This window comes from Heterocephalus glaber, unplaced genomic scaffold, assembly GCF_053883595.1.
Source record: "Heterocephalus glaber isolate CG9 unplaced genomic scaffold, H.glaber_assembly_v1.0 deba00000738, whole genome shotgun sequence".
Classification (NCBI taxonomy): Eukaryota; Metazoa; Chordata; class Mammalia; order Rodentia; family Bathyergidae; genus Heterocephalus; species Heterocephalus glaber.
Genome location: NW_028258161.1, coordinates 15,825,167 through 15,839,918, shown reverse-complemented (window position 1 = coordinate 15,839,918; position 14,752 = coordinate 15,825,167). Strand labels below are relative to the sequence as shown.

The following is a 14,752-nucleotide window of genomic DNA, read 5'->3' as shown; positions in this document are numbered from 1 at the left end:
ATAATGGGGCAATTTAGTAGCAATGTTGGGGTTGCCTTTTAGCAGGAAAAATAACAAATAAACAGATGAAATGTTTGAGAGCGATTGATTTATGGAAGGCCTGACAAATCCTGAAAATTTTGAGAGAATCATCGTGAAATACTCACTGCACATTGCATAGCTCTGTCAGAGCCAGTGCACGGCCGACCCATCCAGAGGCTCTGCCTGAAGCTCCTGGGTGGAGAGTCCTGGTCACGGTCCCTAAGTACTTCGGGGCTGGAGTTGACTATACTGGGACAAACAGTTACAGTCATTGCATATTGTGTACATCTATCACATTTTACACTCCAAAAATATACAAAAAGTTATCTTTTTGTTTTTGGTACCTGGGATTGAACTTGGGTCCTTCCGCTTGAGCAGCAAGCGGTGAAACCACTGAGCTAAATCCCCGGTCCACAAAAAGTTATCTTAGTCCAAAAAGAGAATAAAATGTTTTCCTATCAAATGTCCTTCAGAGCAATTCTTTATTTTGGAACTTTAATCCATCTCCCTCAACAGAGGCAGGAAGCTACAGCAATGCCCCTAGGGCCGGTTTCCCTGTTTGCCAAGAGGTGGGCGGGAAAGCCAAGGAGCATCCACTGCTTCCCCTCTGGGAGCAGTGGGGAGTGGGCGCCCCTGCTGCTGGGCTGGCTCTCCCCTGCATCCCTGCCTTGCTCCCAGAGGTTTTCCAAGCAAACACAGGAGCAGTGATCTGGGAACAGCGCAGCTGTCAGTTTTTCCCCTCTTGAAAGAACCCCATAAGCAGAAAAATCCTAAAGAGGAGAAAGAAAACAATGTAAATACCTCTTTCAAACACTGCAAAATAGTGCCACACTGTCCTTTATATATTTTCATAAAACACGGAGGTAGATAAAGGTCCATTTCCAGCTAAAGTTTCCATAATACTGAGAAATGGCAGTTTTATTTTTCCCTCTGTGGCTTTTTTTTTCCGGAAAGACAGGAACTGCTGAAGGAGGAAGTCTCCCAGGGCTGGATTCCAATTAACTTCTGTACCAATTACTTGTAACTTTAGACAATCATGTTCTTTAGAAAATGGGGCAGAGAATCTAAATGATCATAAAGATGAGATGACTGACCAACCAAAACATAGAACTGTTTCTAACTCCATTCTTTTTCCCAGTTTGTCCAGACTGTACAGAATTGTACATAAAATACGGTCGGTTTAATATTTGATATTCAGTAACGCGGAAGTGCCGGTGTGTGTGTTGGGAGCTGAGACTGATCTGGAGATTGCGAACCATTTTGATAATCATGCAGCCTACCCATCATTCTCAATGGAGAGCTTGCAGGCTGAGGTACAGTACAGAGAACTTGAAATCCAACTTACAAGCCCTGCTTTCTTGGCCTACTGTGTAGGAACTCTGTGATCTTGAACCACTGTATCAACGAGCTACATAGCAAACATAGTACTGGCGCCACACAACAATAGATGTCGGTTTTTCAGAAGTCTACCATTTGTGATTCCCTGGCTTGATCATGAGTCCATGAGTCCGTGAAGCTGAATTTTCTCTGTCCTCCTCCTGGGGTCAGCAGACTAGCCTGACTGTTTCTTCCTCTCTGACATCCTTAAGCTTTTTTCTATAAAGCACTGGTTACAATTCCACTGCCCCAAACTGGTCAATCATACTCAGAGACAGTGAGTGAGACCATGTCACATTGCAAATGGCACGGATAACACAATATGTGAGTAACTGGGGCCAACTCATGCCATTTAATGCTAATTCTGTCAACGTCAGGTCGTTGTCTGTCATTCGGGAATAATGGTGCACTTTGAACACTAAATGAGGTATGCTTAAAAGTACCTCAAGCCCTGGAATGAAGTTAGTGTTCAATGATTGTTGCTTTCTTTCTATTCCCCTCTCCAACCTTGTAAAGTAAATTAATACCTGCCACACAAAGTGTGATTATTGTGAGGTTTTTAGAAAGGTAACACATATGAAAATACTTTGAAAATATCTCAGTTGCCATATAATTTTTGTGTTCCAATAATTTATGGGATTTTAGCCTTATACACACACAGATAAATTAAAGCACTTGGATATTAAGTCATAATTTTCACTGAGCACTTTAGAATGTAGTAAGTGAAAATTTTCTCTATAATAGGTTCTTTTACTTACATTATAATCAAAGCAAATATGTGTGGCTTAGAATGAGGGTTGGGCAGAGAGGGAAAAAGAGGGGGATTTGTCACATTAGTTAAGTAACTCCTGAAGTATTACCCAAAATATATGGAACTGGTCTGGGAAGAAATCTTTTCCAAACACTTGTGGTCCAAAATCCCACATCTTAATGAGGATCTTTCCAAATAAGAAGTAAAGACTGGGCCAGGGATTTAGCTCATGGTTCCACCGCCTGCCTTGCAAGCGCAAGGTCCCAAGTTCGATCCTGGGTACCAAAAATAAAAGAAGAAGTAAAGACTGATGGGTGGGCACAGAGGATGAAACCTGTGTGGTTGTCAGGTCATCCTCATGCCTTAATAAATTGAAAACTGTTTATGAAGCAGAGCGATACAACCCTTGGATAATGAACCTTAATTGTGCAGCTAGCTGTGGTCCCCAGAGACTCCAAGGGACATAAAGAAATTAACCTCAAGATGGCAAAGATGCGAGGGAGAAAGTGTCAGCATTTTAGTGCAAGAGAGATGGGAGGCCTGCCCCTCTGACTGTTATTTCTAGCCGTCTTTGTGACATGTACAAGCCTCCTGGTCTACAGAAGTTTCTTATGAAATTTCTCTCTCCACCTTTAGCCAGATTTCAGCCAAGATCCCCTTCTCTGAAGCACCAACTTAGTCGATATTTTCACCAGTTTCTATTTACTATATATTCATTGTCTTTTTCTACTAACGACAGATTAATCCCAGATTGTAACTTCTGGGATTAGAGATTCCAAGCTGAGGGTTCCACAATTCAAACAAATCTAGGATGGAAAATGAATATCTTCATTCCCATTTCTGGATGTTTTGGTAACATGGATCACTGTCTAGATCCTCAGAATGCTGACAGATCTGACAATTACTATTCATTGACATTGTACAGCTATTACCTCGGTGAGATTATTTACTAAATCTCACACCACTACTACCTCTTCTGCTACCCCCTCTCCCCAGAAAATCTAATTACCTCACACATACACAAAAGATGATCACTGATATTTAATGGGCTTGGAAATGACAGGTAATAAATTGACTAACGTGTTCCATTTTATGAATAACTATCTTTCATAAAGACAAGACTTTTTGCTTGATAAGTGCCCTGGTTGAGGTAGATCTTTAATGAATATTGGTTTCATGAATAAATAAGAGAATGAGGCACTGAATGTTAATGTAATGGCCTAAAATAATACAGTTTCACATGCTTACTTTGCAGGTCCCAGCTAATAAAGAAGTGAAACTTACTATGCTTTTAACTCTTTATAACCTTGAGGTTGGTAGAAGAGATTTTTTAAAAAATGAAAGAAGATGAAGTGGAAACAGTGCATTAGAAATGGCTCCACTGAGCTAAATGTAGGTCCACTGTGTGGACAAATTATGTAACTGAAATTATTGAAAAATAGCAATAAAAATAGTACCTCCGGCGTGCAGGGGTGGAGAGCGAGGGAAAAGGATACATAAAAAGCACTCAGTATTGTGCCTGGCACGAGGTAAGTGTTTAACAGCTATTAACTTCATCTTCAGTATCAGCGTCATTTCAGGCACTATGCATTAGGTTCTGCATCCTGTCGAATCCCAAAGTTCAGTGTAGCCAGGGAATCTCTCAGACTATTATGAAAACATGGAGAATGACCCCAGACTCCTGGGACTGGGGGCCTAGAGTGTAAACAACCAGAGAAATTACATGCTGAAACATCTTTGAATAAACCTTTCCCATGGGTTTTCTCCGTTCTACACCGTTGAAGGAACCTTTGAGAAGTTTACCATTGGAGAGAGCACCAAGGGGCAGGGTGTGTAACCAGTTCTGACAAAGACAACAAAAGTGAAGGAGAGAACTCTTGAGTCGTGGGCATGGCTGGAAATTCTGGTGAGATGGTTGCTGAGGTTGGGAAGGTACAATGGACAGAAGAGAACGCTTGGGAATAGAGTTGCTGAGAGTCAGAAAGCAAACGATGCAGCTTGTTCTGCAACAAATGCTCAATGTGAGTGGTGTCTGAACCATGAGTGGCAATGAGAGCCCTGTTTCCGTGTTTCAGGGCCAGGATCGGGGGAGAAAGGAATCTAATATCTGTCTTGGGTGAAGAGCAGTGCGTTCTTCCCCTTCCTGCCTACAGCAAAGCCCTTAGGAGGATAAAGGAAGGGCTTGGAGAAGAGGCGCAGGAATTGAATTCAAGATGGAGGTGAAGGAGTGGAATTCTTGTGGAGACAAATTTATTTTTAACTTCTTTGGAGAAAGTAAATAATGAGTTTCCAGAAGAGAGTCACAATCTTTGTAGCAGTAGCACTGGAATGGAAGGAGAAATTGTACCAGCACATTTACAATCCCGGGGGGAAGCCCACTTACCTGGGTTGAGGTTGATGTGAATAACAAGAAGACAGATGGAAAGGCTTGATGAGTTGGTGGAATTTTATATAAAACCTGCTATAGGTAATGGGCACAAGGCCTTGGTCTGTCCTGCTCTCCACAGCATCAGCAGCAGCTAGATCAGGTCCAAGTACAGAGCAGACACATTGGAATTACGAGTTGAATGGCTGAACAAATGGGAGAGATGAAGGGGACCCCAAACACTAGGGTACTCAGGACAAAGTAATGTTTAAAACAGTCACAAAGGAAGTAAGAACCAGAGGCACCCCAAAATGGCAACAATCTTTTATACCAGGACAGGATGTTATACTCAGTAGGGTGAGGCTAATCAAGATTTTCGAGGAAGTTAAGAATCTGGTCAAAGGGTGTAAGATTTGGATAAGATGGAATGAGATTTCAGTCTTGCACCTAAGATAAAGTAGAAAAAGATTAAGAGCAAAGAACCGTAGAGTAGCCAAAGGGGTGAATTAGGGGCCAGAATAGTTTCCGTAGATTCTGAAATGTCTTCAGTGTGCGCTATGAACTGGAGAAGTGGATTAATCACAGGTTACAAACACCAGTGAAGGAAGAGCCCCAGGAAGAGCACCTGCCCATTGTTTCCTCTGGGAACAGTGCGTGGAGTGCACCATCTTGGAGTCCTGGTGGGAGTCAAGCACAAAACCCACAGGTAGAGAGATGAGTTCTATCCCAGGGGCAGGAGAAGGGGACGTCAGCCTCAGTTATCATTGGTGATATCAAGATCAGAGCAGAAAGTAACGAAATTGAAACTAAAAAGCATTAAAAAGACTCCAAGAGCTGGTTCTTCAAAAGAATAAAGCAAATCAATGAACTCTCGGGCAATCTTACCAAAAAAGGAAAGAAAAGACCCAAAACAGTGCAATGAGAAATTCTAAAAATGAAATTATAAGGAATACTGCAGAAATTCAGAAGATTGTTAATAACTACTTTGAAAACCTTTACTCCAATAAACTGGAGAATTCAGAAGAAATGGATAGATTCCCAGATACATACGAATTACCAAAACTAAACCAAGAACATACAAAAATGCTAAGTAATTCAACAATAAACAATGAAATTGAAGCAGTGATTAAGAAAAAAAACCCTGCCCACTAAGAAAAGCCCAAGATCTGATGTATTCACTGTTGAATTCTACAAGAAATTCAAGGATGCTCTAACTGAGCCAATACTTCTCAAACTCTTTTATCAAACGGAAAGGAAAGTAGTACTTCCAAAGTCATTCTTAAAAGCTATAATCGCCCTGATTCAAAAGCCAGACAAAGATCCAACCACAAAAGAGAGCTACAGGGCATCTCTTTAATGAACACAGACACAAAAATTCCCAACAAGATACTGACAAACAGAATGCAGCAAATCATCAAAAAGATACATCATGACCAAGTAGGATTCATCCTGGGGATGTAATGGCTCAACATATGCAAATCAGTACATGTAATTCATCACATAAAGAGAAACAAGGACAAAAACCACATGACTATTCCATAGATGCAGAGAAGCCTTTGACAAAGTCCAACATCCATTCATGATTTTTAAAAACTGAAGAAAATAAGTTAGAAGGACCTTATCTCAATCCATGGAAAGCCATTTATGTCAAACCTACTGCCAACATCATATTAAGTGGGGGAAAATGAAAAGCTTTCCCTTTAAAAGCAGGAACTAAAGAAGGATGTCCACTATCACCACCACTCCCATTCAATATAGTACTTGAAACATTAGCCAGAGCAATCAGGCAAGAGAAAAAAATAAAAAGGATATGTATAAGAAAGGAAGAAGTCAAATTATTATTACTGGCAGATGACATGATTTTCCACATAGAAAACCCAAAAATCCCACCAAAGGACTCCTTGAATTAATAACCAAGTTCAGCATCATAGCAGAAAACAAAATCAACACAAAAAAAAATCAATAACATTCCTGTACACTAATAATGAACTCACTGAGAAAGAAATTAGGAAAACAATACCATTCAAAATAACATCAAGCGAAAACGCAAGGACCCGAGTTTGATCCCCAGTACCATAAAAATAACATCAAGAAAATTAAATACTTAAGAACTAATCCAACAAGAAAATGAAAGATCTCTACAATGAAAGCTACAGTACTCTGAAAGAGGAGATCAAAAAGGACATCAGAAAATGAAAAGAAATCCCCTGTTCCTGGATAGGCAGAACCAATATAGTCAAAATGGTCATACTTCCAAAACTGATATACAGATTTAATGTAATTCCAATCCAAATTCCAGCAGCATTTGTCATAGAACTAAAACAATCCTAAAATTCATATGAAACTAAGAGAGACCCATAATTGCAAAAGAAATCCTGGGCAATGAGAGCAAAGCAGGAGGCATCACAATCCCAGACTTCAACTTATATTACAAAGTTTCAGTGATAAAAACAACATGGCACTGGCACAAAAACAGGCATGTGGCTCAATGGAATGGAATAGAGGATGCAGGAACAACCCCAGGCACATTCAACTATCTAATCTTTGACAATGAGACCAAAAACATACACTCTAGGAAAGATTGCCTCTTTTTAAAATGGTGTTGGGGAAACAGGCTATCCATGTGCAGAAGATTGAATCTAGATCCATTTCTCTCACTCTGAACTAAACTAAAAAATGGACCAAAGATATAAATGTTAAAACAGAAACAGTTAATCTTCGGGAAGATAAAACAGGCAAAGCTTTTAAAGTCACAGGCATAACAAGGATTTTCTGAACAGAATATGTTACCCAAGAGATAACATCAGGAACCCACAACTGGGATCATATCAAATAAAAAGCTTCTACGTGGCGAAAGAAACAACCAACAGAGTGAAAAGACAACCTACAGAATTGGAAAACATTTTTACTCTCTATTCCTCAAAGAGAGGACTAATATCTAAAACTATATGAAGAACTCAAAAAAATAGACCTCCCCCCAAATAAAAGACCCAATCAAAAAATGGACAACTGAAATGAAGAGACATTTCTCAGATGAAGAAGTACAAATGGGCAATAAATACAACATGGAAAAATGTTCAACATTTCTGGCCACCAGAGAAATACAAATTAAAACATTATTGAGATTCCATCTTGTTCCAGAAAGACTACGCAACAAGAAATCAAATAATAACAAATGCTGGTGAGGCTGGGGGTTGGGAAAGGAGCCTTCTACCGGGTTACTAGTTATACAACCATGTAACTGTACTAGTTAAAACTAATACAACCATTATGGAAATCATATAGAGATTTCTCCAAAGTATTAAAAGTAGAAATTCAAGAGTTAAAGACATCATATTATAGTGATTCATGCCTACTCATGTTTATAGTAGCATAATTCATAATAGTTAAATCCTGGAAGTTACCTATATGTTCATCAACAGATGAACTGATAAAGAAAGTGAGGTGTTTACACCTCATGGAGTACTACTCTGCCATAAAGAAGGATAAGCTTGAGTCATTTGTAGAAAAATGGATGCACCTTGAGACTATAATGTTAAGTGAAATAAATCAGGTATACATACAAACTTAAATATTGCATGGTTTCTCTTATATAAGAAACTGAAAATATAAATAAAAAGCATGTCTTACTTTTCATGATGCTGAGACAAAATACCCAAAACCCAAAGTTAAAGGAGGAAAGGTTTATTTGGCTCACAGTTTGTAGAGGTTTCAGTCCATAATTTGCTGGCTCCGAGGCGGGGTGGCATTGCAGAGGGGCATCACAGAGGAGAAACAGTTTATGATGAGCAGAAGGTGGCAAAGCAAGCAGGGGTGAATACAAGCCTCTTTCTGTCCCTTGTACCAGGATACTGGGACTAGGGCAGTGCCAAACCAACCAGTGTACTGATTTACTTACTAATCACCCACCCTTAATTCTAGCACCCTTAACCCAGCATCACACCACGAATCAATCACACTTTAGATTCAGCCACTTCTGAAAAAGCTCCGTCTATGACTGCATGAGTCTGTGCATGGGGGCATCTAGACACAGCTATCACAATGGGGAAATAGACTTTTCGCAAAAGGGAAGGGGTCCAAGAGGTAGAGGGAGATGGGAGGAGTGGAGAGGAAGAGAATGTAAAAAAGAATTAAGATGCATTGTGTCCGTGTACCAACTCCCCATGAAGAACGTACCCACTATGTACTGAAAAAATTAAAATGCAAAAACTTGGTGAATTCACATATACTAACTATATGAACATGTCCTGAGCCCTTAGACTAGTGTAAGTGTCCTTAGCTCCAACTAAGGAGTCACCAGTTAAAACCAGTGTCGAGTCACTTCCATAAAGAGTCCCTCAAGTGTGAGGAAGTCCGGGGACTTCTCTTTTCAACCTCATTACTCCCCTATCCAAGCATTTGCTGTTTTTTTCCATTGTGTACTTTTACCAGGTGACCAGTAATGCTGAATAAAGCAGCCAATCCTGATTTATTTGGAGTTCTGGACCGTGCGAGTGTACAAACACACACAGACACACACATGCACGCACGCACACAAGCACACTTATTATTTAGTGCTCAGCTATTCAGGAATGGAGTCCATAAATCTGTATTTGAAACTTCCCTGAGAAGAAGCCATCTGGTCAAACCACAGAAATTCCCTTTAACTATCCAGATGTTAGGTCTACACTGGGCTAAACAAGTGGGTATTTGGGAATATCCATGTGGTGAGATTTCTTTTTCTACTTTCAGCCCACAGAACAGAAAACCAGCTGAGTAATGGTGTCCACTGCGTCCATTCCTGTGAGGGTCTGGATTCTTGGAGAGGAATGAACGCTCGGGTGAATGAACGTGTGAATGAATGAATGAAGCCACAGCAGTGCCCTGAGCTCTGGAGAGACACGCTGCAGGTCCCAGCCTGGCTGGGAGGCTCTGAAACATTGGGGGAGCTCAGCCTCACCTCCTGTCCAGGGTGAGCTGCCCTGCGGCTGGATCCAGACCACGTTTCTTGGCGCCAATACGATACCTAAGACGGGGATCATTTGTCAAGTGAGCATGGTGCACAGAGAGCTGTAGGCAGATTATGGAAAGAGAGAGGGAGGAGAGAGAGGGAGGAGAGAGCCCAGAGAGAAGAAAGCCAGGGGGAAGAGGGCGAGGAGAGGAGCAGACTCCCCCAAGATCGGAGCTTTTGGGCACTGGGGATTCAAGTTAGACCGGTGCGGCGCAGCGGCACCACCCGGGAGCCAGCAGCCACCAGCAGCTCCGACATGGCTCTTTCTGTGTGGGATGCTTGGACAGGGAAGGCTGGCAGACAGTAACTTGCAAAAAGGAGAAACTGGCATGAGGATTCCAGCAACATGGAAGGGCTCCTGTCTCCGATGAGGACGAAGGTAAGGAGAGTGAATCTCGGCTTCTTTTGATGCTGATCGGAGGTGCGGAGAAGGGCTCAGGGAAGAGGAGGCTTGGGGAGCTTTTGTCTTATTTCAGAACTAGGCTGGTGAAAGCAGCTGATCGGTGAAAGAAAAGGTTTTGCCTCCCAGGCAGCGCGGCTGGGGCGAAGGGGTGAGCAGGGGGAGCGAGCCATCTGCCAGCGTGGACAATGGGAATCTTAGTAAATGAGTTCTCCTTTCGGTTGATTAGACAGCCATATTTTAGCGGATTTCCACTCACTCTTGCTTTGGGGCCGTGCTCTCCTCCGAGCTGTTTGTTTGCAGGAAGTACCGATCTCTCAGGCTGCCTGGCCGTTTAGCAGGAAGGGTAACACGTTTAAGGCAAAGAGCATGCCCAGCTCGCTCTTGAAATAGCCTCTCTCCTCCTCCTCTTGTTAAGAGCAGGAGGATCAGGGAAATCCTCTCTGTGGAAAGTAGGTTAATGCATTCTGGAAGCCAGAGTATTCTCAGAAAACTAGGCAGCCTGCAGGAAAGACTGTGGAACGCCACACTGATCTCATGTCTTGAACTTGGTTCCGTGGTGTCTGGAAATGCTCATGGGCCCTGGGTTCGCCTCCTGAAGACTGAGCACTTGTCCTCCTTGGCTGGAGTTTTCTTCTGCCTTGAGAAAGGGATGCCTTGAAATGGGATTTCCGTGCACTGCTGGGCTGTGAGGGGGCTGTTTGACATCTTCTAAATCCACATATGACTCTAAATAATGGGTCAAAAGTTTTACATAGTGCTAGAAATATTACTTTGTCTAATCAAAAATCGAGGGGGGGTGCTCTCTAAACACACAGCAGAGGTAAAACCAGTGGGATAGGCTTCCATGTACCCCATCCCTTTGGGGTTCTGTTTAGTGATGGGGACACAAATAGACCCTTTTGTCAGTGAGCATTTTCCCCTGCTAGTTAATGAGCATGGCCCTGACATTTTGAGAGAATGTTAGAAGTGGGATCTCGGGCATGAAAGCCCCCAGTCCTTTGGGAGGATTCCCTGTCTCTGTCACATGCACTGATCCTTTGATAGTCATTCATTAAAAGGACAGCCTCGAGTGACAGTTGGTCACAAAGGCTCTTGCTCTAGCCCTTCTGCTGGCTCTCCCTTGAGATCCCCAGGTGGCCCATCTTCCCCCTGAGTGTGTAGGTGGAGGCAGCTTGCTTGCAGACAGCTCACTGGGACCCAAGGCTGTGGACACAGCACCCACTGCTCGTACAGCCTCTACTGCAGCAGGGAAACTAGCAAAGGCAGCTGGCTTCTTGGTTCCCTGTACAGACAGGCTGAGGTTTGAATGCTTTAGGGAAGAGCCTGATACTCTGTTCATTCTGCCAGCTTTGGGAATGACTGCCTGAGACAAACTGTCCTGGCATGGTGCACTCACTGGTGCCAAACAGACCTATGGATCTGAGCGCACAACCTCTGAAACTACAACTTTGGACAGGAGGGGAGTTCTCTGTGCAAATGAGGCAGCACCAGGCTGTGCGGGAATCAGCCTGTGCCCGTTGAAATGGCACATTGGGGGCTGGATGTCGGGCGTCAGCCTGCTCGGGGGTGACTCGCATCAGATGAGGGCACACCGTGATGAGCTCCTCAACCACCTCACTGTCCAGTGGACAGGGGAGCCCTGGAGATTTCTGTCTTGCCGATGTTCAGATGTAAAATCTCTAGGTAGCGAATGACTCTCGTGCAAGCCTTTCCATTTTTTAGGTTTCAAGGGATTTGCTTGTGTGTTTTAAGTGGCTTCTGTGAATTCTTTTTTAACCTCTAGTTCTGACACTGGAAATTGATATATCCATGTTGAAAATTCAAATTACCTTTGAATTCAGAAACCTACAGTATTATCATGACTCAGGGGACAAGACCTGGCTGTGTAAGACTGCAAGAGGAGACTCACTGAGGAGACACCTTTAGTTCCTACATCGCTGTGTGCTGTCTCGTTGAAATTACTCAGTGGATTTGTAAAAAATGTATGGGAGACTTACATCAGTGACCACATGTTTCCTTCCCCAAACTTTGCTCACATTATGCCTTATTAAGACTATTCTGGAACATTCTCCCTGTTGATGAGGGTTTGGCTTGAAGTTTCTGACTTCCTGGAATCATGATGGGGGCAAACAAAGGGAGCATCCGAGAGCTTGATCCCAGTGTGTTTGGTGACTTAATAACTTACTGACAGTTGAAAGTGAGTGTCGAGGTAAATTGGACATCATGCAGTAATTTCATTATGCCATGCAATAGACTTAACCAGTCTAAATCGTGGGTGCCTAATGCATTTTTCTTTCAGGGTGCGCATAATTGCCACATAAATATGCACAAGATTAACTGGAAATGGCAAAATAGGGTGGGCAAAATATGCACGAGCATTGAAATTAAGGCCGTCCTGAGGAGGGCATCTGAGCACCCCCTGTCCCCAAGCTGGGTGCCAGGGTGGCACCTGTCACCTCTGGTCAGTCGCCTTTGCACCGCATTGGCTCTGGGCTGTGTCCGGGCACACACCTCTTCTTCCTGTCATATCCAGTGCGGTCTACGAGTGTCTCCAGGCTGAGGGGCACACTTCCTACCGGCCTTGGGATCCAAACCCTAACAAACCAGGTTTGCAGAGGTGAGGGGTTGGGGGAGGAAAGAGGAAAAACAGAGAGGAGCTGATTAAGTCGTTTCTTCTACGAGGGCAAGGAAATAATTTTATAATTAATGATCTTTGTGTAGTTTTTATACATGTCCTTTTAAAATTCCATTTTCAATCCTCCAACCTCCACAGTTCTCTTTAGCCCTCACAGTGCTGCTGCCAGTGAATGAGGTTGGCAGAACATACCCCCTTCTTCAGCCTCTTGTGAGCCCTGCTCCCAGTGCCTGCTGAAAATTCCTAGCCAGCCCCTGGTCTGGGCACGGGAAATCAGGCCAAGTCTTTCCTGTGTAGAGATGTGAGGGGTGGAATCTGAAGAAACTGCAGCATCAAAAAAAAAAAAAGAAGAAGAAGAAGGGGAGGAGAGAGAGGAGGGGGTGGGCAAAGCAGAGAGGAAGGTTGGGGGTCCATCTCTTACACCCAGACAAATTCCAGCTTTGTTTTACCAAACCTCTGTGCTGTACATAGAAAGGGATCAAAATCAACCTTTCTGAAAGGGATAGAGCTCTAACTTTTAAAAAGTCGAATAACTATTTTGTACGCTAATTAGGACTTTTAAGAATGCTCCAGTATTTTGCCTTTAATATCTGCTGTCAGCTTACAATAGTCCAACTCCCCAGGGGTGGTGTGTTTTTATCTGCCTGAACCTGTCTCATTCCTGCCTCACAGACACTGCATCATTGATTGCACTTTAGGTCCTTTTTTTTTTTATATTGTTTTGGGTACCGGGAATTGAAACTCGGGTCCTTGCACTTGCAAGGCAGGTGCGGTGCCACTGAGCTAAATCCCCAGCCCATTTAGTTACTTTTTTAAAGGAATGGGTTTGCATTTGTGGCATAAATAACTTTTTGAAGGATGTCTTCTGAGATCAGTCCATTTGATGAGAGAGATCCTTGAAGGGGAAGGGAAATGGAAGCCGAGCTGACAAAGAAGCAGCATTTGGAATTAGCACAAGGTTCAGTCCTGCCAGCCCAGATCTTCTGTCCCCAGAGAGAGTTGCTACATGGAGCTGGACTTAGCTCCAAACCTGTCCTTCTCACCCCACACTGGAAACTTGGAAATACATTAGACATAGGTTTAAGATGTCAAAATACTAAAATCACAATACAGATAGCAAAAAAAAAAAAATCAAAAAGTACAGTCAAAGGCTCTGTGGCTTTTTATACCATGTATTGTACAGTGTATGGAACCATTAAGGACACTTAGAATTATGCTAAAACTTCTTGAAACTTTGCCAGGACTCCATGGAAAATAGTACCTGAAACAATCCAGTGTGTCTCACATTCTCGATACATGGATTCACATAAAATACTGCAGTCTCTTGTTCAAAGAATTCTGTAAGCCAGAAATCATGCTAAAGAATGGTTTAGCCCACATAGGGTAGGACTAAGGAGGACCTGACAACTATTTCAAATACACGAAATAACACCGTGCACAGGATTATACACAGCTAACGACAGCTTGTGCTTCATCTTAATGGAGATTTGAATAAAAGGGGACTTCCTGGAGCTCAAGAATGACAAGTTTACATGAAATTCAAAGAAATATTTCTTTATTACAAAATGTTTTCCTAAGAAAGGTTGAGACACTTCCTAGTCAAGAGGCCTTTGAGACAGGTAAGGAGCCATCCTGCCGAGGAAGGCATAATCCTACCTGAGGAGCCAGGAGGACCCAATGCAGACATTCCACATTTCATGCTGCTGTGTAATTTTTACCATAAAGCCGATAAAACCAGAAGTAGCTTTGTGTATGAGGCATTCGTCAGACTTTCTCACGACAGGCTGCAGTAAAGCATTTGGTGAACGCTGAACTCGGTTGGGTGTAGCAGGAAAAGACTCAGTTCTTTCGCAGAGTGACCCCTTTTCAGGCATCTGGGAAGTGTGGAGAGGATGTTGGAGGCGGTCAGGCTACTTCTTCGCTTAGATTTTCTGTTAGTCAACTTCGCGGTGCTACAGCCCAGCCCGAGATGGCCAGCAGGAGGGAAGAGCTTTGCTGTGGCTCGCGGTCTTGGGGGTTCCGTGCATGTTCTGTTGGGCCAGGCTTTCGGGCCTGGGGGGAGTTAGCACCATGTGGTGTGGAGAGCATGGTGGGGTAGAGCTGCGCCCCTGGTGGGCTAGACGTGAAAAGGCAGAGGAGGATAACTGGGCTCCCAGAGCCCCCTCAAGGGCACAGCACGGCCCCAGTGACCTCGTAAAGCTTCTGCCGTC

At 43.2% G+C, this 14,752-nt stretch overlaps 1 protein-coding gene across 3 annotated transcripts in view; it reads left to right on the top strand.

Moving 5' to 3' along the window:
- Frmd4a (FERM domain containing 4A) overlaps positions 1 to 14,752 on the top strand; it is a 521,224-nt gene that overhangs the window by 134,591 nt on the left and 371,881 nt on the right. The window contains exon 3 of one of the 3 annotated variants that reach the window (XM_087206807.1): positions 9,246 to 9,883. The exons of the other annotated variants lie outside the window; for them this stretch is intronic. Within the exon in view, the coding sequence (XP_087062933.1) occupies positions 9,851 to 9,883 (33 nt within the window). The 5' untranslated portion in view covers positions 9,246 to 9,850. The remainder of the gene's footprint in view (positions 1 to 9,245; positions 9,884 to 14,752) is intronic. 3 annotated transcript variants of the gene reach the window in all.